General features: G+C 34.3%; 3 protein-coding genes across 5 annotated transcripts in view; 2 read left to right on the top strand and 1 right to left on the bottom strand.

Annotated features, from left to right (window-relative positions):
• Positions 1-223: 223 nt before the first annotated feature.
• Arglu1 (Arginine and glutamate rich 1) lies at positions 224-5,606 on the top strand. 3 transcript variants are annotated; one of them, XM_018507512.1, is made up of 6 exons: positions 224-565; positions 1,474-1,617; positions 1,832-1,879; positions 2,143-2,404; positions 5,104-5,187; positions 5,269-5,606. In XM_018507512.1, exons 1-6 carry the CDS (start codon positions 282-284, stop codon positions 5,431-5,433), a joined length of 987 nt encoding a protein of 328 aa, XP_018363014.1. In that variant the 5' UTR covers positions 224-281; the 3' UTR covers positions 5,434-5,606. The 3 variants fall into 3 exon arrangements, with proteins under 3 accessions (XP_018363014.1, XP_018363023.1, XP_018363031.1); XM_018507521.1 differs by having other exon boundaries at positions 2,179-2,404; positions 5,269-5,604; XM_018507529.1 differs by lacking the exon at positions 1,832-1,879 and having other exon boundaries at positions 2,179-2,404; positions 5,269-5,601.
• A 962-nt stretch (positions 5,607-6,568) lies between these two features.
• LOC108761154 (tubulin glycylase 3A) lies at positions 6,569-17,493 on the bottom strand. Its single transcript, XM_018507542.1, has 23 exons — positions 17,163-17,493; positions 15,117-15,390; positions 14,820-15,032; positions 14,408-14,628; positions 13,846-13,973; positions 13,449-13,722; positions 13,132-13,345; positions 12,937-13,027; positions 12,476-12,646; positions 12,085-12,338; positions 11,804-11,997; positions 11,467-11,736; positions 11,026-11,226; positions 10,714-10,936; positions 8,909-9,042; positions 8,742-8,834; positions 8,265-8,440; positions 8,064-8,199; positions 7,732-7,945; positions 7,551-7,641; positions 7,308-7,478; positions 6,983-7,239; positions 6,569-6,912 (listed from the first exon to the last, which is right to left on the bottom strand). The coding sequence occupies exons 2-23, from the start codon at positions 15,268-15,270 to the stop codon at positions 6,752-6,754; spliced, it is 4,041 nt and encodes a 1,346-aa protein (XP_018363044.1). The 5' UTR covers positions 15,271-15,390; positions 17,163-17,493; the 3' UTR covers positions 6,569-6,751.
• Positions 17,494-18,783: 1,290 nt separating this feature from the next.
• The window catches only part of LOC108760873 (mannose-P-dolichol utilization defect 1 protein homolog), a 5,814-nt gene continuing 2,941 nt past the window's right edge, over positions 18,784-21,656 (top strand). Inside the window, exons 1-2 of the mRNA XM_018507140.1 lie at positions 18,784-18,875; positions 19,617-19,669. Coding sequence (XP_018362642.1) covers positions 18,835-18,875; positions 19,617-19,669 — 94 coding nt within the window. The 5' untranslated portion in view covers positions 18,784-18,834. The remainder of the gene's footprint in view (positions 18,876-19,616; positions 19,670-21,656) is intronic.

Here is a 21,656-nt window from a genome sequence, read left to right on the forward strand (position 1 = left end):
TGAATAGTCGGCACGATTTTGTCCTGAGGATTTAGTACAGAGACGAACCACATCTACTTTCGACGATACGATTTTATCGATACTGTTGGAAAGTATATATTACTGTCACGTAGTTCCCAAACTGAAAATGAGTGTAATGGCGGTAGTGTACGGGTGATTTTGACGGTAACAGGAGGAAGACCGGCATGGCCTTTCTCAGGGTTCTCTCTGGTCGTCGGTCGAAGCTTCGTGATTTAAAGATGGCCGCCAGTTGAGAAGTGCGCAGTGGATACGGTGTGTGGATGTGTGCGTTAGTATTTCGATATCGGTCGTCTCGTCTCGGGGCAGTGAGTTCGCATCGTCTCGTGTCCAAGGCGGTTAGCCCAACTCTTTCCGAAATCGCGACTGCATCAGATAGAGGAAAAACGATTGAGCTCGGAGAAATGGGCCGGTCGCGTTCTCGATCGAAATCGCCGAGCAGACGGCGTCACAAAAGCAAGCATTCGCGCAAGCGGTCGAAATCGCGCGAGAAGCACTCCAACAACAAGTACTCGGACAAGCCGAAGGAGCGCAGCTCCAAGTCCAGGTACGTTTCGTCCTCGACGAGCGGATCGCCGTGTATCTACGCGTCGTTTCCGCTCGTTAGGAAAATTCTCAATCTGCCGTGTGTGCGGCCATCTTGTCGCACCCCGTGGGTTTACAACGTGTTCGCGGCGAGCGTAAAATAAATAAATGGAAACATAATTGTACGAATCTGCCGACTGTCCGCGTATCTTAGGTCTTACACCCCAGTTTTTATTTTCGTCAGAATCGAACTTAACCTGATGATGTAAAAATTGTATTTCTCTACCTGTGGCTAAACTGATTATTTTATAACTTTGAATGCGTTCCAGTAAAAGACGGATAACAGTGTAATACTGACTACTATCCGAAAAGATCGAATAACTTTGGGTGTTTTCTAGCATAAACTAAATAACGCTGACTATTCTCTTTTTAGAGAATGTAGTCGATACAGATATCAGTCTGTCTTTGTTATTCATTGAATATCAACAAGAATAGAATGACCTTTGTGTCGATGTCTCCTAAAAGGAAAGCATTCACTGTTTTCTTTTTTTTATTGGAAAACACTCAAAGTTATTCAATCTCCTAAAAAGATAGCAGCCACAGTAAATCATTATATCTTTGTTGTTTGCTGATATTAAACAAAGATACAGCAAGAAACAGTATATCACATTTTATCTATGTTTAACATTAGCAAATAACAAGGATGTAATGATTCATTATGTCATATCAGTTTATTGATTAATCATAGCTAGAAAAATATCATTTTTATATCATCATCAAGTTAAGTGAGACTAAATGTATACAAGTTAATGAGAAAATGAAAAATCAAGCCTTGTCGTCGCTGTTATAAATTCTTTGCTTTTACATACATTCCTTGGCGACATTCAGTTCAATAAACAATTAATGCTACTTGTTTGGTCATTTGTTCAGAAAACGATCCCATTCCGCGTCGTCCAGCACTGGTACGGATGTATCAGATGATGTGCACATCGTCAGTCACAAGAAACGTTCGTACAGGGACAGGGATCGAAAGATGGACGAGGTGGAAAGGCTTGCGGAAATGGAGCGGCAAAGGTATATTCGTTGAATTATGTCGACAATGTTCCTCTTGATAATCCGCGTTAAGATTGAAGAAAAGAACAAACAATATATTAATGCGTTTCTCCTTTTCTCTCTTTTCTTATATTGCTTTTGCTCTCTCTTGTGTATATCAAGTGGAACATGTATATTTATTTTGCTTAATTTAAATTTTTGTTATACGCTATTTTTTTTATAATTGTGTTATCAGGAAAAAGAAAGAATTAATGAACAAAATCTTCACTACGAGCTCAGTTGGGTAAGAATGTGTAATTATTTCATGGTGGTGGTTTATCTATTTAAAATTCACCAGTTTACTGTAATACGTTTTAGTAAAAGAATATGCTTGATGCATTTGCAAGTATCAAATTTTGTAACATCTTTTTTTACCGCTATTATATTCAACAAAATGTTTGTTTAAATTATTATCAATTGATTCTGAGATTTGTAACTTTTAAAGTCTAATTAAGATTTAGCATGCTATTAACTTTACTTTTATACAAGAAAATAATTTCAAAATAGTGTTCTGGAAGAAGATCGCTGCTTATCTGTCTGCAGACGTCAACGCGAGGTGGAACAAAAGATGGTGGAAGAAGAAGCAGCCAAACGTATAGAAGAGCTTGTACAAAAGAGGGTAGAAGAGGAGCTTGAGAAACGTAAGGAAGAAATTGATGCAGAGGTGCAAAGGCGGGTGGAAGAAGCCAAGAGGGCTATGGAGCGTCAAATGATGGAGGAAATGGAATGGAGACAAGCAAAACTACGAGAGGAGGAGAAACGAAGAGAGGTAAGATCTATCCATAGAAATATTGGTCAGTGATAGCCCAAGCGCTGTTGTGATCAGCAGGAAATAAATTTTAGCATTCTTTTAGCGACTTTTCCGAAACTGAGAGGCATACGTAGAAATGTATTTTTGCAAAGCTTAAAATCTTAGCTAATTATGTTTATAATAAAAATTTCTAAGGAACTATATTTGGAGACACTGATAGTGTCTCGGCGCTAAAATACGCGCAGCGATTAAGGTTCACACGCACAGACTATCAAATCTGTAATAAATAAAGAAAACATTTAGAAAATATTAGTGTTAATTGTAATTGTTAGGCTGGATCAAATGCAATTTGTAAATCTTTGTACATATTCAAATTTTGATGGCTTAAAATTACAAGATTTGCAAATCGTACTGTCTTTAGGAAAATGTATGATTGAACCTGTGGAATCAACTCTCTATTAGTTTTAATTTATGATCACAGCGTTTGGGCTAGAAGCATTGTGGTTCGCAATTATATCATAAAAAATTAAACGGAGAAACCACACTGCTTCAACTTCTCAGCATCCACTGAGGTCGCGTTGTTGAGAAGCTGTATTTTATGTTATTATGAAAGAAATGCTGCTACATAGGCGCATGTATCGGTTATTTATGATCAAATTGTACCATGTATATATATATTTATATATTTATATATCTCTGTACAACATTATAACCTTTTTCATCACACGATATCTGAATTGACATTCGTGTCAACAATTCTAGAAGTTGTACTTAAACTGATCTGATTTCTTTGAATCGGCGGTGTTCACTCAGTTTCTAAAATTGTTGTGCATGTTGGCGAATCTACCTATATCAGGCTTCTTATATACTTACTCGAGCTAGTTTAAAAAAATGTTCGCGTGTGTGACTGTCCACATTATCACATCATACAGTCTTTAACAGAGCAGAAGAGAAAATATTATTGAAAAAGTAACAATCCCAAACTTTGTAATTTATCGAACAAGAGAAGTTTTTCTTGAGTATGAAATAAAGTTATTTTTATATGAAATCATAGGAAGGTAATATTCTTCCCTGAGCAGTTATTAATCGGTTAAATCACTGTAGTGATAATATTACGTTATTGATGTTGCATAAAACATATATGTCAAATACTATAAATAAGAATAGTTTACAATCCACTATAAATTTAGACTTTCTTGATTTAATTATATACATATAATTACTACTATGATGTATATACGTAGATATACAGAAATGTAAAAGTATTATTTTTTATGATTATGATTCTTACATCATTATATCTTGCTTAAGAAAAAAATATTTTGAATATATTCTCTATGAATCGAATAAGTATTGTCTTTTGAATTCAATATTGACGCAATAATGCCTAATAATTTATTTCTGCAGTATTATTCCACTTTTTAAGTTTGACTTTTTATTTTATTTGATAGTTATTATTACTTAAAAGTATAGCACCGAATTACAGTGAAGCATTCTGTTATGTAATTTACACATCAGAGAGCTCTAATAGTTTCGTCACAAAATTTCTTTTTATTTTATTTCGTGATTAGGATTTTATTTGCTGCTACATTTTTGTGTTTATGCACAACATTTACTTTCATCTTTAAAAAGTCAACTCGCTCGTTGATTGGCAACAATCCTGATAACAAATTTGTTAGAGATTATACTCTCATTGCGCTTTGCACATTGGATTTGCACCGAATATGTATATCTCTACAAGTTTGGGAAAAAGTTTATTCGAATGGGAAAAATAGAGACTTTAAGGGGGCAGAATTAGAATCCCATAGCGACAAAGCACGACCTAGCGATATATAGGTCACCTTCCTTACTGACTACCAACAGAAGATGCCGGTTTTTTACTCACTGCTGAATGATTCTCGATGAAGAAGGCATCCCCTACGTGGTGGCGTGAGCTTCATTCAGGTATTATCCAATTTATATATTCATAATTCATTTTATACCGATCTTATTATCATCGTTCTTTGTTTCAACACTTTGTACCAGAGAGAGAGCCATATATGTTAGGGTTCATTCTATAGATTCGCAAAACATTATTACCATGGGACACAACGAATTTCCATCGACAGGTCGGGCGGATGGCAACAACCATTCATATAAATGTACTGTAGGATATTAGTTTCTGAATTATTATATACAGACCTCATTTAGAAATCTCGCTTATAGTTATAATGTTACAAATAATATTACACAGAAACACATACATATACACTTATCACATTGAGTTTTTATTATGCACTTGTCAAAACGGTATTATAAAAAAGAAAATAAATTTTTTTTCATATATATTCTTGCATGCACACTAATTTGTATAAACTTATAAAAGATTAATCTTTTCTTACATTCAAGTAACATCCTAAATTATTGTATTTACCTTTGGACAGTCTAAGATAAAACAGCGTTTGCTGGATTCTAAGAAGAACGCTTGATAAAAAAAAAGAACATTGCTTATAGACACACATCTTGTGTCACTCTCTGTAATTATCTCTCGTGCTAAGCCATCCTTTTTTCGAACTCCGACTTAAATTTTATATATCCCAACTTTCCTGCATAAAGGTTCTTAGGATGTGTAACACTAGGCTGTTGACATAGCAGCACTATGATTTCGAACGATGTAACAACAGATGGTGATCAACAACATCATTGCTTTGTGTAAACCTATTTTGTTGTCATTGTAGGAGGAAGAGCGGAAGAAGCGCGAGGAACTAGAGAGGATTATGGAGGAGAACAACAGAAAGATAGAGGAGGCTCAGAAGAAATTGGTAAGTTGTGTCGGTATTAATATAACTTACGAAATGTATGTGTGAGATATTATTATGCAACAAATGTATTTATAACGTCAGGCTGAGGAAAGGTTGGCCATGGTTGAAGAACAACGGTTAATGGAAGAAGAAAGGCAAAAAATGAGAAAGGAACATGAAAAGCGTGTTAAGGAGGAGCAAAAGAGGATCTTAGGCAAAAATAATTCAAGGCCTAAGTTATCTTTTACATTAAAATCGGTTACGTAAGTTTAGTATTTGTATTGTTTCATGCAGTTTTACATGTGATATATACACGAAATCTTGTCATCTTTCGTACTTGATTCGCGAGAATAGTTATAACCTGTATCTATGTAGGTATATAAGTATACTTATATAGATACATAGATAAGTGCTGTAATATAAGATACAAAGCTCACCCTAATGTATTCAAATGTTCGTTGAAGTCATACAAGATGGAATTTTATTTATGATTGATGATGCTAGCATACATCAAAATTAAATAATCAGTTTTCATCTTGTGAGATTTCAACACATATACAGATGGGATTTCATGTTACATGAGATTATGCTAATATCAGTATGAACGAATAATAAGTTTGTAATGTAAAATTATCGCACTTTGTACATCATACTTTTGTGTGTAATTAATTCGTTTACTGATATAAGCATATTCTAGTTTGTTTAGATGTGTTCCATGATTTATACATACACTATTTGTACATCATAGGTCCTCTATTCTATTATTTTATATATCATTTCGATATATAAAAATCAGTTTTATTTCAGTAAAATAAATCGTATATATCACATTAGATCATGTTGCAATAATAGTAAATTGATTGTTTATACAGTTAAATTGGCCGAATGGAATTTGTTAATGGAAGATACGCTCACATTATTTCCCTTTTTTAAACAGTTGTTTTTTATGAACAACCTCCACGATAATAATGTTCGCAATGATTTTATTGGAAGTACTGTAACTATTGGACAACTATTTTACAATTATATTAAGATTATATATTATCTAAATAATGTACATTATCTCGATTTGACGCAGAATATATTCTGCAAAACGGCAAAATGGAACGATATACGTTTTACGATTAAAAAATCAAATGAAGTAATATAAAGATTTAAAAAGTTGCAATAGTGATTTTGTACGTGAGTAATGAATGTGGACACGTGAAGCGTGACACAATCCTATCTACGTTAACCGTGTAATAACGTGTATGCATTGTTCCGTAAAAAGAAAAACATTTTGTCTAAACAGGATTGTATACCTATAGCATTGTTATTTGTAACATAAACACGTTTTTAATAAATCGTTGCTCTTTAATTATTTTTCCATTTACCATGCGTTAGACAACATATAATATAAAAAAAAGAAAATTGTTTTTTTATACAAGTGATTTATGACATTTTGTTTATATGCTAATATACGAAATTGCTTGCGTTATATCTAACCGATTATGATAGAGATTGCGACAGTTCTTTGCAATATAGACTTTCTGATAGATGAATTTCAGAATTGTTATTTTATACAATTACTTATTACAGTTATATATTACGTTGATGATTTCGGCGTCACGAATAAACCCTTGCCACGAATGCCAAGACTCGCGCCTTGTCCCAAAATATTCACGCCGTAAAATGGATTACGTTGCTTGTAAATACATTCGAATTTTCCTTGGGATGTTTTTTTGTTTTTACGCCGATCCAAGATTACTAAAGATTGTAACGTGTATATAATGTAACTTAATATGTAAATATATTTTCATTTCTGTAATCAGCGTACTTTTCATTGCGTCTTCAATGACTTCCGGATAGAGTTTCGCGGTAACTTCGCTGCTTGGAGGATGCAATCGTGGATTTGTATTTATTTCTAACAGCCACACCGAAAAATCGTCGGCCACGACGAAATCAGCGCCATACAATTGAAAGCTGTTTTTACGATTTACCATATTATCCTGAGATGCCAGAAGTGCTCCTATCAGATTTTGTTTTATTCCCGGCCTAATAATCTTTTCCCAAGCCAATTTTTGACCGCGTGATCTAAATCGGTAATTAGTTGATTGACTGAACAGTTTTTTAATTCTCATAAGAGATAATATAAAAAGTACTGGAGATAATCCTTGAAATCTTGAAGATTCCAATGACGTTGCTCAGGTAAGTCAGAATTGCATCTCGGTAACTGTCGATACTTCAACTGTACCGTCGTGTTGCACAGGTGAATAGACTCGTGAAAATCACTGAGAGTGAAATCTTTTGAAGCGAATCGTATCAAGATATCCCTAATTAGATAACTTAAGTTATTAAGAGCTCTGCAGTAAAAATTCGAAATTAAAAAAAAATGATAAATGTACTTGAACATCCATACGACAAGAGGTTGTGTACTCGTTATTAGAAACCATTGCCTGATGTCTATTTTTGTTTTATGAACAAGCAGTGGTCGCTCTACAAATTGTAATTGCAAATGTGATAAATAACATCGTTTAAAAACTTTATTTTACATAATATTTAGCATTAAATGCAAATGATACGTGCCTATGTATTTCTGCACGACATACTCGATATTTTCTTTCGCTGCTTGATTCACCTTGGCAATGATATCAACCAAAGAACTTTTTAGAACAATTCCGCGACCTAAACTGTCGTCACCTGGTTTTAAAATCCATATATTTCTTATACCGTCGATGATACTTTGCGGTCGATATTTTATCATTGCTTTCATTACATCGTGCACAGATACTACAAACTCCTGTAAAGTCCAGAATTCTTTCAATATTTCTAACAATATTTGTCTTTTTCTTTTAAATTGTTGCACATCAGTATATGCCGTTAAAAAAGAGAAATCGCACTGTAATATTTATGCGTACATTTATGTTAACTTCGTCGGTTTCTTTCAATACAACGCGTTTGTATATTATATCATGATGCCAATCTAAAAATTGATCCCAGGCAGGAGGTGTATACTCACAATCTGTACGGTCTATGTCCTCGTGTATTTGAATGCTAAAAATATTTCGTACCAGTACTTTTATAATATAATTTTAGAAATCAGTAATATTGCTTACAACCTTATATATTCTTCACAGCGTTCCAAGGCGAACGAAATCGCATTTATAGGGATTGTTCCATTTGGGGACCAGGTATTTTTCGGGCCTACCAAGTTGGCGAGTAACGTAAACCATTTTAAAATCCCGAAACATGCAGTGATATAATAATCTTGTATAAATTCCTCCATTTGCGCTGACTATTCAAACAACTCTCATAAATATAAGGTAATGTAATGTATATATTAACATTTTAATGTCGTAATTTACATACATATACACATAATAGAGAGTGGGTCAGGATGAACGATACAACCGGAAGTTATTCTATATGCAAGAATAATACAAGAGGTTATTTTACATTCAAAAATAAATTAAAAATGTAGAATAAACTTTTTCATATTCATATCATCATCAAAAATTGTTCTACATTTTGACTTATTTTTGCTTGTAGAATAACTGTCCGGTTGTACTATCTGTCCTGGCTCACTTTGTATTTACTTGATAGAAATTATAGCATCGAGGAAATTGTATATTTGACACACCAGTTTCGTAAAACCAATAGGCTTTTTCCAAGTTGTTACACATATCAACCTAAAAATATTTTGCTAATTAAAAATTATTTATTTTGCAATGCATGACACATATGCATTTATGAATCGAATTACCTTGGATGTAAAATAGCTACCAGCAAATTTATTCACGATAGTCTTGTCGTCCGTTCTTATAGCAGGTCTCTTATTCGTATACCATATAAAATCTGCAGGTGTCCGGAGTAATTTTTCTAACTGCTGTAAACCGTCTGAAGAAAGAAGACATCGACTTTTAAATTGATAATTGATAATGATCATAAATCGATACAAAAAATACGACCTTCGTACGCATTAGGAGGGATTGATATCATTTTCCTGATGGCTTTTTTATCAATCCAACCTCTATCCGTCAACGGTTTCCTTAGAACTGGAAACGTGCCGCAAATCACATAGCATTTGTGCTCGTCCATAGCTTTCATTAAAATTTTCAGTAAAAGATTTATTCTGGCTTCGTCGTTTGTTACCAATTTTAAATAATCCGTCAATATTATGTTTCCGTTTTCCCGATCGCTCTCTTTATCCGCTCTTAATAATTCTTTAAGATCTTCACGATTGCAACAGATCTCGGCATCCGCGGTTTTGATTGTCTCTACCGCACATTGTGAATTGATCTTCAATTTTGGAACCGTTAAAATAAATTGCAAATTTTTTTCATCGGTATTTACATCTTTTGGACATATCTACGGTTTTATGAAGCGACGTTGCTGATAGTAAAATAAATCACGGAAATTTGTAGTGAATATATATGTAATCCATTCTTTTAATGCTTGTCTACCTGCCAACCTTCGAAATGTTTTTTGATCGTGCAATTTTTCGAGGATAAAATTATTTGCCATTTAGATTGACTGTCAATGCAAACTACCGAATTATCACTGTCGCAATGCATTTTATGTTTAAATTTCAAAGTTGTAAAAATTACGCTTTCAATTTTTTTATTTAAATATTTCTTTTATATATGCGCAAAATTTGGTCTTTTGACTTGACAATTTACTACGAAAAAGCAACAATTTACTGTTTCCGTTTTACTTTTTATCGATTATCGTGTAACTCGATGACCTACATTCATATTTCATGACGTGAATCTTCACTCACGACCAACAAACGTCATCACGATCGAAGATATAATATATGTATCTTGTGTCTTCTCAATTTTCTTGTTAACGTTTCATTCAATTAAATCTTTCCATTTGTCTCATTGTGTTTCTTATATCTATTCAATGTTTTCTTCATTGACTCATTTAGGTATTTCTCTATACACCGCAGGATTTTGAAAGACTGGCTTTTGAATCTCATCTATCTCGTACTTTTGATCTTTCGGGAACGTGGCAAATAATTTTCTTTTTTGTTCTTTGCATTCTTCTAATTGAGGATGCTTAAAATCTGGGCATTCTGATTGACCTTTTGGAGGAAAAACCTTTTCGTTATTTTTATTTTTACTCCGAGTAAATTCTTCAATCTTTTTCTTCACGTATTTATTTCTTACGTGTTTTTTTTGTCTTATCTCTTGTATTGTCTCTTCTACAATCGAATGCGCTAACATTGGCAAAACCTTTATTTTTTTATGGGAACATCTTAGTATTATCGGACTGGAAATTTTTTGCAAACAATGTAATTTAAATGATTGAAGTCGGGATTGTAATGAATTTATCTCGATTGCTTGAAGGTCTGTTTTTGTTTCTTTTTTTTCGATAAAACTATATATCCTAAAAATTGTTTTTCATACGGATAGAAGTAAAACGATCGTTAGAGGTATAATTGTAACATTTATTAGTTGTATACATATATCACTTGTAGATAGAATTAGAGAATCGATCAACAGTAAAGAGAAAAATAACGAGCAACGAGTGACTGACAGGTTGTTTTCAATTATTTGGTTAGACTCAAACCGACAGCATACATATCGGAGATGTCTGTTAACATTTTATTTTTTTTATAGTGCGTTTGTTTTTTAGGGAAGCTGCGACTCTTGCTCTTCGTCGTCGACACGGGTGTGACTTTCATAATTGGCGGTGTAAGTAGAGAAGGCAGTGGTGGTACTTCTGGCCGAATAGTTACGTTTCTTTTGTACTTCTTCACGGCATCTCGTATCGCTGTTTTGATGATCTAATAATAAAGAAATCAGGGATAAAAAAATTCGTTAATTAATTTTCAAATAATGACGAAAAGTTTGTATGAATATTAACATTATTAACCTTGTCCTCATTTTTTCTCAACGATTTCTCGGATTTAGGCGCCTCGTTTGATGATTCCTCTTGAAGAGCCATGATCTTCGAGATCAACGTTTGTCTCGGGGATGTATCCAGTTTGCTGCCTGCAGTGTTGATGGACATGCGTAACTTTCGTGCCGGTTTATGTGAAGATCTTTTTCCATTATTCGAAGATTTAGCGTGGTTCTATAAAACGTGTAAGGTTAAATATTAATGTTTATACATTAATCAAGCAGAACAAAAAATCACGATGATATCAAAGTGACTTTAAAATGATTATTAAAAGTCATTCGATCAATCACGATTTATTTTAACGTCATTTTTTAAATTATCACAACCTGTTCTGCTTAGATAACAGTCATAACGGCAAGTTGGATAGTCATTAATTTTAGAGAAGAAGGACCAATTTCTCTAAATAATAATTACCTGGACGTTAGTTTTGGATGGAATTGGTGATTTTGTTTTGTTGATAGATGTTGTACCTGCTGAAGTACTCTTTGTCATAGTTTCCGCTTTCTCATCAGAAATCGCTTTTAAAGGCTTCGTCGGTGCAGTCGCTGGAAGTGCTGGTCTCGACTTAAGCAAATCGGTGTTGTAATAAGAATACAATTCTTGATCGAGCTGAATCTCCAGTTCTTCGATAAGATCGACGATCACTGGCCCAATGTTGCTTTGTACCACTGATTTCTTTTTCGTCTGTCGATGGATAAATCAAATTCGAATCTCGAATCTAGCAATGCTATATCATCTTTGCCTAACTCACCATCGGAGATCTTGCGACTAAGTTAGATTTGGAATCTTGATACAGACTCGATTTCTTCTCGCAGGTGGTGATACGAGTACCTTGAAGCGACAGAGCTGCACCTAAGTACGGTTGGCAACTCGGCGTTCTTTGCTTATATGCTAACTCAAAGTCTCCAGTATCCGCATTTTTATCTTCTCGAAAATCTACTACGACTGTATCAGCAAAAATACAATTTTTTACCATAACAGTGTAATAATGTGAAAGGAAGATAGCAATGTTTAGATTAGATTGTTAATTACCTTTAATGGTATCTTCCATCACTTGTCGACACAATCGCGTAGTAACACTGGTAGAGTAGCTCATGTCCGGATGACTGTTGATCTCGATCAGCCATACGGAAAAGTCCTCCATGATCATAAAATCAGCGCCGTATAATTCAAAACTGTTTTTCCGTCGATCCATGGCCTCTTGACTAGCCAATAACGAGCCCACCAAACCTTGCTTTATTCCTGGATAGATCTGTTCATCCCACGCGTCAGCATGACCCTGAGAACTAAAGAATTTTCATGAGAACCATTCTTGCATATTGCTTTATTTAAAAAAAGAAAACTAAATGCATGAATAATACTTATAGTTACATAACAGAAATTCTGAAAAAATGCACAATTCTTTATGTGATGTATATCATACCTGAGGAACTCTTTGAATGTCGTTGCGTCCCACATATTGTCCGCGGGTAGAGCAGAATCTCTGTCGCCGCAGTTATTGTATTTGCATTGAATTGCGTGATTGCACAGGTGAATCGACTCGTGAAAGTCATCCAGACTGAATTTTTGCGAGCAAAAACGAAGATAGCTTTCTCTGTAAACAAGCAATAAGCTCGACAAAACGTCTTTTTGCCTTGACTGCTATTTTATTAGCGATAATTAAATGCAGATAGCATTGTGTTGTGTATACTGTCTGGATATTTATATCCGCAAGTTTGACTACAGAGAACAGAATTGCGCGTTTTAATGTCAACGAGGCATAAATTGATTATTACCCTACTTTTAAAACTATTATTCCTTAATCCTTATGATTGAATCCCTATTGTGCTTGTTAATTGTTCTAGCGTGAGCAATGTTACGATATGTCGTGACTTATTTACGTACTTATACATCCAGAGAGTTAAAGGTTGAGCACACGTCACGATGAACCATTGCCTTATGTCGAATTTTGTGTGGTGAATCAGTAACGGCCGTTCTAGAAATAATCAGATTATTTTTAACTGAACACGAATGAAAAACAAACACCTGCATTAATCAACTAGCGTTCCATTGAAATTATTAATCCGAAAGTTTTATTACCGATATATTTCTGCACGACATATCGCGTGTCCGGTTTGCCTGTTGGATTTACTTTCGCTACTACGTCCTCCAGCTTGTTCATCAGAACAATACCGCGTCCCCGACTTTTGTTCCCAGGTTTTAGAATCCACATGTTCATTACGCCGTCCATGTCAATCTGCGGCCAGTACTTCCTCATCTTCTTTAATACGTGCTTCGAAGCCAGGATATATTTCTGTTGACAAGTACGACATATTTTCAAATGATAGAAAGGTATTGAGAATAAATGCTTATAAGTAAGTGAAGAGAAAAAGGTTATTTGCTAGTAAATATCTCACGTTGAAGGGCACGTTGGTGCGAACGAAGAGAGCTTGATCGCGAACTATCTGATAATACCAATTGATAAATTGATCCCACTGATGAGACCAAACCTTTTCACCTTCCTGATCAATATCCTCGTGTGATTGGGCGCTGATATAGTCACTACATCTTTTGATCGCGAAGTCAAGAGCTTTGAGAGGCACGGTGCCGGTTGGTGAACGCACAACGTCTTCGTCCTCGGCATTGACTTTGTCCACCAACCATTTTAAGAGACTTAGACAGCCTGTGAGTCTAATGAAGCATCTTCGATCAGTTTTTTATTATCAACAATTGTGTATATTAAATATTTCCATAATTCGGACATGTATAGTGAAAAGTAGTTTTTCTTTTTTTAAGTTATCGGCAAACTCTCACCGAAAGTCCTCGACGAAAGCGTGCATCTGGTCGCTTTGACATATGTTGTAGCAACGTGGAAACAAAGTGTTAGCCACTCCAGCTTCGTAATACCAATGCATTTGCCTGACGCTTGAACACAAGCCCACCTGAATAATTGATTTTCAAAGAAGTACATGCAGCTTTATTTCTAACAATTGCCGTCACGCTCACGAAAAGCGTGCATTCTCGCCAATCTTTGCAAACATCTCTATGCTTAAAAAAAAGCAATTTTACGAAGGTCAAGCTCGCCAAGCTTTTGAGAGAAATTATTTGCAAATAGACTTCTGCTAATATTAGAAAAATCATTGTTTTACATTATGCGGGAACTGCGCTCAAAGAAAAATCAGAGAAACTATAAAGGTGACAACATACTTATTATTATTATAACTATAAAATAGTTTATTCAACTATACATTAATTCTACATACGAAACTTATATAATTGTTACCTTTATAGTTACTGCCACTTTTTTTCTAAGTGTAAAAATTAATACCTCATCAAAGTTAAAAATAGTTGATGCACGGATGTGCGTATGTGATACCTTAGATGTGAAGCCAGCTCGACAATATCGATTGAACACAGTAGTTTTATTATCTTGGGCAGGCCATCCGGGCCAGTCGGACCCAGTATTCCACAGGAAGTCAACGGTGTGATTGGCGAGCATCCTCGACATCAATAAACGTTCACTTTGCTGATCTTTTAAATCGCCGATACCAGCCAGTAGAAGCACTGGGTTAGAATCGACGTTGAAATGTTGATCACCTGAAATCATTGTTATCAATTCAAAGACAAACTAGACGTACTAGAAATAATTAGTCAAATCATTTCTGACTGGATGAAGTGAGTGACTGTGCTCAAATTACAACGTAGAAGAATTCTGCACCTTGCTGCACTTGAAAATAAAACTAAAATCGTCCATTAGAGTAATTATAAAATTGTACGTGATTTATTACCGCCGCTGTTCCTGCGATAAAATTTCTCACACCATCCTCGCTTCAACATGCAATCGCGAATGACCCGTGACTTGCCGTAAATCATAAAAGTATGATGGGCAGCTATAGCGTCCTTCACGGTTTGCTTAATACGCAAAAATCGTTCGTGAAGGGTTGGTTCTAAAGGCAGTTCTAAAGACGACTCACATTTGTTTTCCAGACAGTCTGGTTCCTCTTTAACAAAAATTGTAAACGATATATGGTTATAATATATTACTTATATACTTATTCTTGGTTATTGATATGAATATTTTAAACCTTTGAGGCATTTGATATCACAATCTGTCGCATCCGTCTTTGTCACCACTTCCTCTCCGGGATTTTCATCTTCATTCTCGATGTTTTCTTTTTTGTCTTTCTTGTCTTCGCTTGAGCTTTCCAGATTTGAAGAGGACCCATCCTTGGCATTCATGTAGTGGACCTACCACACAGCTTCCCGCGCAAATGCGTTAATTTTCACGTGTTCTTCATCGCTTCGATTGATTTCGACAAAAGATGTACTCAAAGGAAGCGCCGTTGTTTTAATCTGAAACTGCTTTTGCAAATATATTTACATTTACAATTTGTTACATCAGATCTGAAAACACGTATTATTTCTAATAAAACTAATCTGAACTCTTCGATACAATAATTTTCCAGTCCCATATTGCAGGCGATGAATCGTTCATGTTAATTGTCATCGTTTTTTAAAAATTATTAAGTGATTTTTACATCTTTAGTGTAGTTGTACTTTGACATCTTTAAAAAGTATTTGCAAGTTTGTGTATTAATTAAAAAAATTGTATATGAATGTTATAACTAATTACTTAATACTCCTAATATTTCAAAGAAAAAAAATGTGCAGAACATAAATGACTCAACCACGTATGAGGATTATCTAATGTTCAATGTAGAAAAATTCCAGAACTATGTTCCACCCAAGTACATGACACACACACTCACATATTATTTTACTAAATGTTGAATAAAGATAGTATAATACCTGGGGAGCACTCGGGGGAAGGGGGATCTGAACGCGCCCCCAAAAATATAATTTAACGCAAACGACGCGAGAATGAAGAGCATGTGCTTAGTTTTTAATAAAACTTAGTAGCTTGTAAAGAAGCTCACTGCGCCACTTCTGATACCTGTTGAATCCTCGTTGTTGTCCCAATAAATACATTCTTTGCAGATATTAACGAGTAAATATATTTGCAAGACCAATTAATGATCGTTGTTTCGAGGATCAAGTGGAGAATTAGTAGTCGCGAGGTAGATCGGTAGACTATTCGGGTGAAGATGAAAAACACTCCCGGATGGAAGTGGAGGCAAGACTGAACAACGACGATATGGACATACGCGAGTGAGGTGGTAGAATCTGATATTTCGCAGGCGCGCGCCTCAGGGGTGTTTTAAGGCGCCCCTTATCGAAATAGTAAGATCGCACTGATACTTCCCCGCGTTATCGAGGAAATCGTTTAATGAAATCTCCCTTGCTTCTCCCCCGAGCCATTAAAAGGAATTTCAATCAGCTCAGACTAACTGGAGAAAAAGTTCGATTCATAGGAAACTCTTTGCTGTACTGCCTTAATTATATTTTAACAGAATCTTTATAAGATTGCTTTGTCCATTTTTTCCTTGTGAAACAATAATTCTAATGTACCCAAAAATAAGTCTTATTTGAAATAAGATATTGGTTTTTACTAGTTTTTTCAGTAATTTTTATCTCTGACAAAGCATCCAAATATTGTACTATTAAACTATAAAGTTACAATTAAAAAATTGTTATATAAATGAAATTAATACATTTTTTTAGAGAAATTTAATATTGAAAATATTAACTTGTTATTTGGAAGTATTAAATTGTTATTGATTAATAATAATTAATTATAATATTATTTTTTAAATATTAAGAGCACTGTTGTTCAGTATTTTTAAGATTCGAAATAGGTAATGAAACACTATCTTCCAGTAGGTATCAAGTAAGTAATCGGATTTCTGTAAGGATATCCGATATGTGATAAGACATGCTATCAAGTACTTTCTAATTGTTACTTGGGGGATGCGTATATACAAAGAACAAGGTAAACGATTGTGTTAACCTGGGCAATAATGGTAAACGAAACGTTCCTGAACACGTGAGCCTCGCGGGTGGTAGTTGCAGAGCGCAACGAGGAGCGTACCAGGCACCTCCGCACACCCCCGTAACACACCCCCGTGCGACCTCCGGATCCGTTAGAATATAGGCGAGGAAGTCAAAGCGATCACGTGGCTAATCGGACCACACTTCGTTCCTCGACTTTGCATGCACTCTGACCTACTTACACGGCTGCATCTCCGTGACCGCGTGGAGAAGTCGCGGCAGGTGGTAGCCTGATGAATCGTTCGCTTGGCCTGGTATCGCTAATTATGAGAGGGCAGGAGGGGATAAATCTCGATCTCCGTTTGATAACTGGTCTATTTTCGGCAACTGGCCAAATTCCGTCTCTGACACTAAATTTAGCGTTGATCGCGTGTGAGATAAGGCGCGCGCGAGCTCAGCGTTGATCTCCCACTATACTTTGAAATTTTGAGGAATTGACTTAACGAAACATTAATAAAACGGAGAAACACAAAAAATCCGTGTGGTTGACATATTACTGTTGCTGACGAGCAGCATCGGCGACAGTAAAAGATGAAGTTGCCGATTACGTATCATCGCGTGTATATGTGAAGATATTCGTATAGGTATATGTAGGTACATATTTATACATACATGAGCAAATTTCCATGAAATGAATGAAATAATTACCGTAAAATAATAAAGTTACATATAACAAAGTAAAGTAAGTTCAAAAGTTACTGTTTGAAAATTTCACATATGTATGTCGTATCGTTACGTGGATCTTTGTTTAATTATCTAAACTTATTTTTCAATGCATAAGTTTCTTTCACGACATATATTATGCCAATGAGATATTATCTACTTTTTATTTAACTTATAAATAAGTATGTATTATTATTTATACCGAGTGAATGTCAAGGTTGCGCGACCTTTGGCGCATAGTAATAAAAATGTCGCTTTCTTCAACACAATAACGATGCGGTTCTCCAAAAATTTTATTTATGAACTTTTTCCGCTTATCCTATAAAAATAAATATTGTGATAAAATTTCGTAACATTCATTTTTATTACATTTATTATTAATTATTATATAATTACTATTTTTATAAATACGAATGTCAATGAACAGTTAAAGTTCGATATTTCGAATAATATATTCCTTGTTAAATTTAAGATTTGGTTGAGCGATATGACTTTCCGAGGTTTTTTTTATATTTAATTATATATTTTTATATTATATATTTTTATATTAATTATATTATACATACATTGCTATTTTCATTAAGAAATACAAATGTATTAGAAGGGACATCGTATAATATATATAATTTGATCGCTTACTTTCCTGACTTTGATATTTTTTTAATTTTTATCAAAATAACTCGACTATATTTAAATTTTAATTCAATTTATTTAGATACTATATCTGGAGACACTGGTAATGTCTCGGCGCTGAGCTACGCGCAGCAACACTGCTAATGTATACGGTAGTATAATTTATTATTACGTTTACAAATAATAAATTAATTTTATCTTGTCTGCCTTTCAGATATCTGCTTTTCTTGAAATAGCCCAGCTAACGCTAAATATTCATAGAAATTCGATTCGTATTTTTCAATATGCTGAATATTCTGATACGATGAAAGAATTGTTACAAAATATTCAAATGTTGATGAAATGTTCAGAATATTCCACGTACATATCACGAAAATCGTGAGCAAGCAGTACACATTTTCGCCGTGGAAGAACAGATAAGGCCGTGGTGGAGAGCTTGTTAACAAGAATCATCTGGGAGAGATAATATAAGAAGCGCAGCTCTTCACCTGTAAAGTAATCTACGCGGCTCCACTATAGGCTGCAACATCTCGTACTCATTTGGATCGCCTTCAGCAAATGCAGAACAATTGTCTACGCATCATACTTACCAATCTTCGGTATACATTAATTATTGATTTACACACTCTATCGGGTGTAAAACCTATTGATTCTGTTATTGCTCGAATGATCTCTCGTTCGTATAACGCCCATCATCAAATCCACTTTTCCGATAAGCCGAGAATTATAATCTAAAACAGTGCTGAGATTTACTTGCACATTTCAGCCGATTTGCAGCTTAGTTCCTACCTCTTACTTTACCAACCCGCGCGCAACCTAAATGCCGATCAGTGGGTGAAGTAAGGGAATCAAGCCGAAAATCGGTCGAAATGTGTAAATAAATCCCAGCACTGATCTAGAAGATCTACCTTTCCGCATTAAATGTCGTTTACAAAAATCTTTTACTCCGCTGCTTCCATAGATCACGCTCACTTTCTCTCGTCTTATACGATGCTCTGATATGTTTTTATCTTGCCTACTCTTGTTTTGCTATGTTGAAGAATCATCTTTATTTTTTATCTTTCCTGATTTGTTATAATGCCTTGTTTCACTTTTAATTTTTCATGTGTCGGGGTTTTTTTTGTAAATTTTCCCCTTTCTTGTCCACTCTAGAATTGAAATGCCTCTTCAAACCTTACCTTTCTGGTTTTATACAAGTTACAAAAACTTTCCCAAATACCGTTATTACTTGACTAATGAAAAAAATAAAATAAAATAAAAATAATCTGTAAAGAGTAGGGCTCTAAGGTGAAAGTGTGAAGTGTGTTTTAAAAGCAAAATTTTGTTTAACTCTTAACTAGGCACGCCTCCCGGCCAAACTTAGCACTGACAATGAGTGCCATACACTCAAAACGTAAGTAAAATCTTGCTTGTAAATTATTATAATAATGCGAAATGTTGAATCGGTTAAGGGTTAAAAACTTATTCAGGAACGACCAGACCAGGAATTTTTGGAAAAATTTAAAACATATGGAACATTCTCCAAATATGTAACGATATACATATAAATGAAATTTTTAACCGATATTTGAATGTTGTTCTTACATTCCGTAAATATTTCAGATTATTCTGGAATACTCTCGAAATGTTTTTTGGGGATTTTAGGAACCTTTTATAAATATTTTAGGAATATTTAGCGTTAGCTGAGAGTGCATTCCCAATAAAAAATTTGTCATGCATGAATATATATAAATATGTATAAACATGTATAAATATTCCCAACATACATAATTTTATATGAAATATGTTCATACATATTCATACATCATACATTAGTAGTATATTTTTATGCGGGATTCGTTTTAGCACAAAAACAACTTTTTCCTTTAGCAAAATTGCGTTCGATAAGTAGTTTTTGCGGGAGAGCAGGTTGAAGTCGACAAATAAGCGCAAAAATTATTTATCGAACGCAATTTCATTAAAGAAAAAAGTTGTTTGTTTTAGCATAAAGTATCACATCTTGTACTTCGCAGATGCGAATTTGAAAACCCCCCGTTTAATAATATATTAAAAAATATTATATAGTGTTTTCAAAATATTATAATAACTTATTTTAATTTTTTAATAATATTTATATAACATTCTAGGAATATTTTGTGCCTATAGGGTATAATTATACATGTTTATGAATATTTATACATGTTATGTATAAATGTATTTACACATATTCATGCATAAAAAATTTTACTGGGATTCTTATACAACGCGTTCTTATATATCAATATTACTGAGAGTAATATTTAAATGTAATATTCTCATCAATTGAACAATATAAGGACCTGCGCACAATAGAACAAATATTAAGATTTCAACCTAACAGATACCAGTTACACTGGAATACACGGTTTCTGATAGGTTGAAATCTTAATATTTATTCCTATTCCTAATATTTCCTCCGTTGCATTGGACGCAGGGTCTAAGGGCCTGCGCACAATAGAGGAACAAGAATTAGATATTAAGATTTCAACCTATCAGAAACCGTGTATTCCGATGTAATCAGTTTCTGATAGGTTAAAATCTTAATATCTAATTCCTGTTCCTCTATTGTGCTCAGGCTCTAATTGTAGCAAAAATGAAGGCTACTACATAGATGTCGCCATATTGAAAGTTAGACACTAGCACCTCTGAACTTAACGAGCAAAACTATTTAAACAATGTGAATTACTGGTAAGTTATCGTTTATTTGTATCATAAAATTAAATTATAATACTTTCAATAATTTCTATATTTTAAAATGTCTATCTGCTATATTTTTTTAGAAATGATCAAGGCGATTTCATTATTTTTATAATTAGTAGCTATGAACAATCAATAAAAACTTATAATAAATCAGCGTAATAAATCAGTATAATAAAAAAATAAGATGTTAGACTTAATTTCTATTTCGAAGTAAAAAAATCCGGTTTTTTTTTCGTGCTTGGTTCTGGACTGTGTTCCAAATTTACTGCCAGCATTGAAAATGATACAGTTTACGTTACATGCACTATAGATTTTCAGTAAATTTTGGAACAGACTCCTATTACCATCCGAGAGATCACTCAAAAAGTTATTCTATTAGCATTTTCGGCCCGGCCAGGTTTGCACCAACCTAGGTTGGATTAATGGTGTTTTATGCTCTCCTATTGGTAGAGCACTAGAAACGTAGGTATTCGTGTCCACCATTTTTACTCCTTTCCCCACTGTTTGTTCTCTCTTCAACCTTCTCTCTTCTCTCTTCAAGCTTCCAAGGCTGCTTTCCTTTTAGGAGACACAGTCGACACAAATCGACACAAGTATCGTTCTATCTTTGTCACTCTCTGAATATCAAGAAGGATAGAACGACATTTGTGTCGACTTGTGTC

This window comes from Trachymyrmex cornetzi, unplaced genomic scaffold (genome assembly GCF_001594075.2).
Source record: "Trachymyrmex cornetzi isolate Tcor2-1 unplaced genomic scaffold, Tcor1.1 scaffold109, whole genome shotgun sequence".
NCBI classification, from domain to species: domain Eukaryota; kingdom Metazoa; phylum Arthropoda; class Insecta; order Hymenoptera; family Formicidae; genus Trachymyrmex; species Trachymyrmex cornetzi.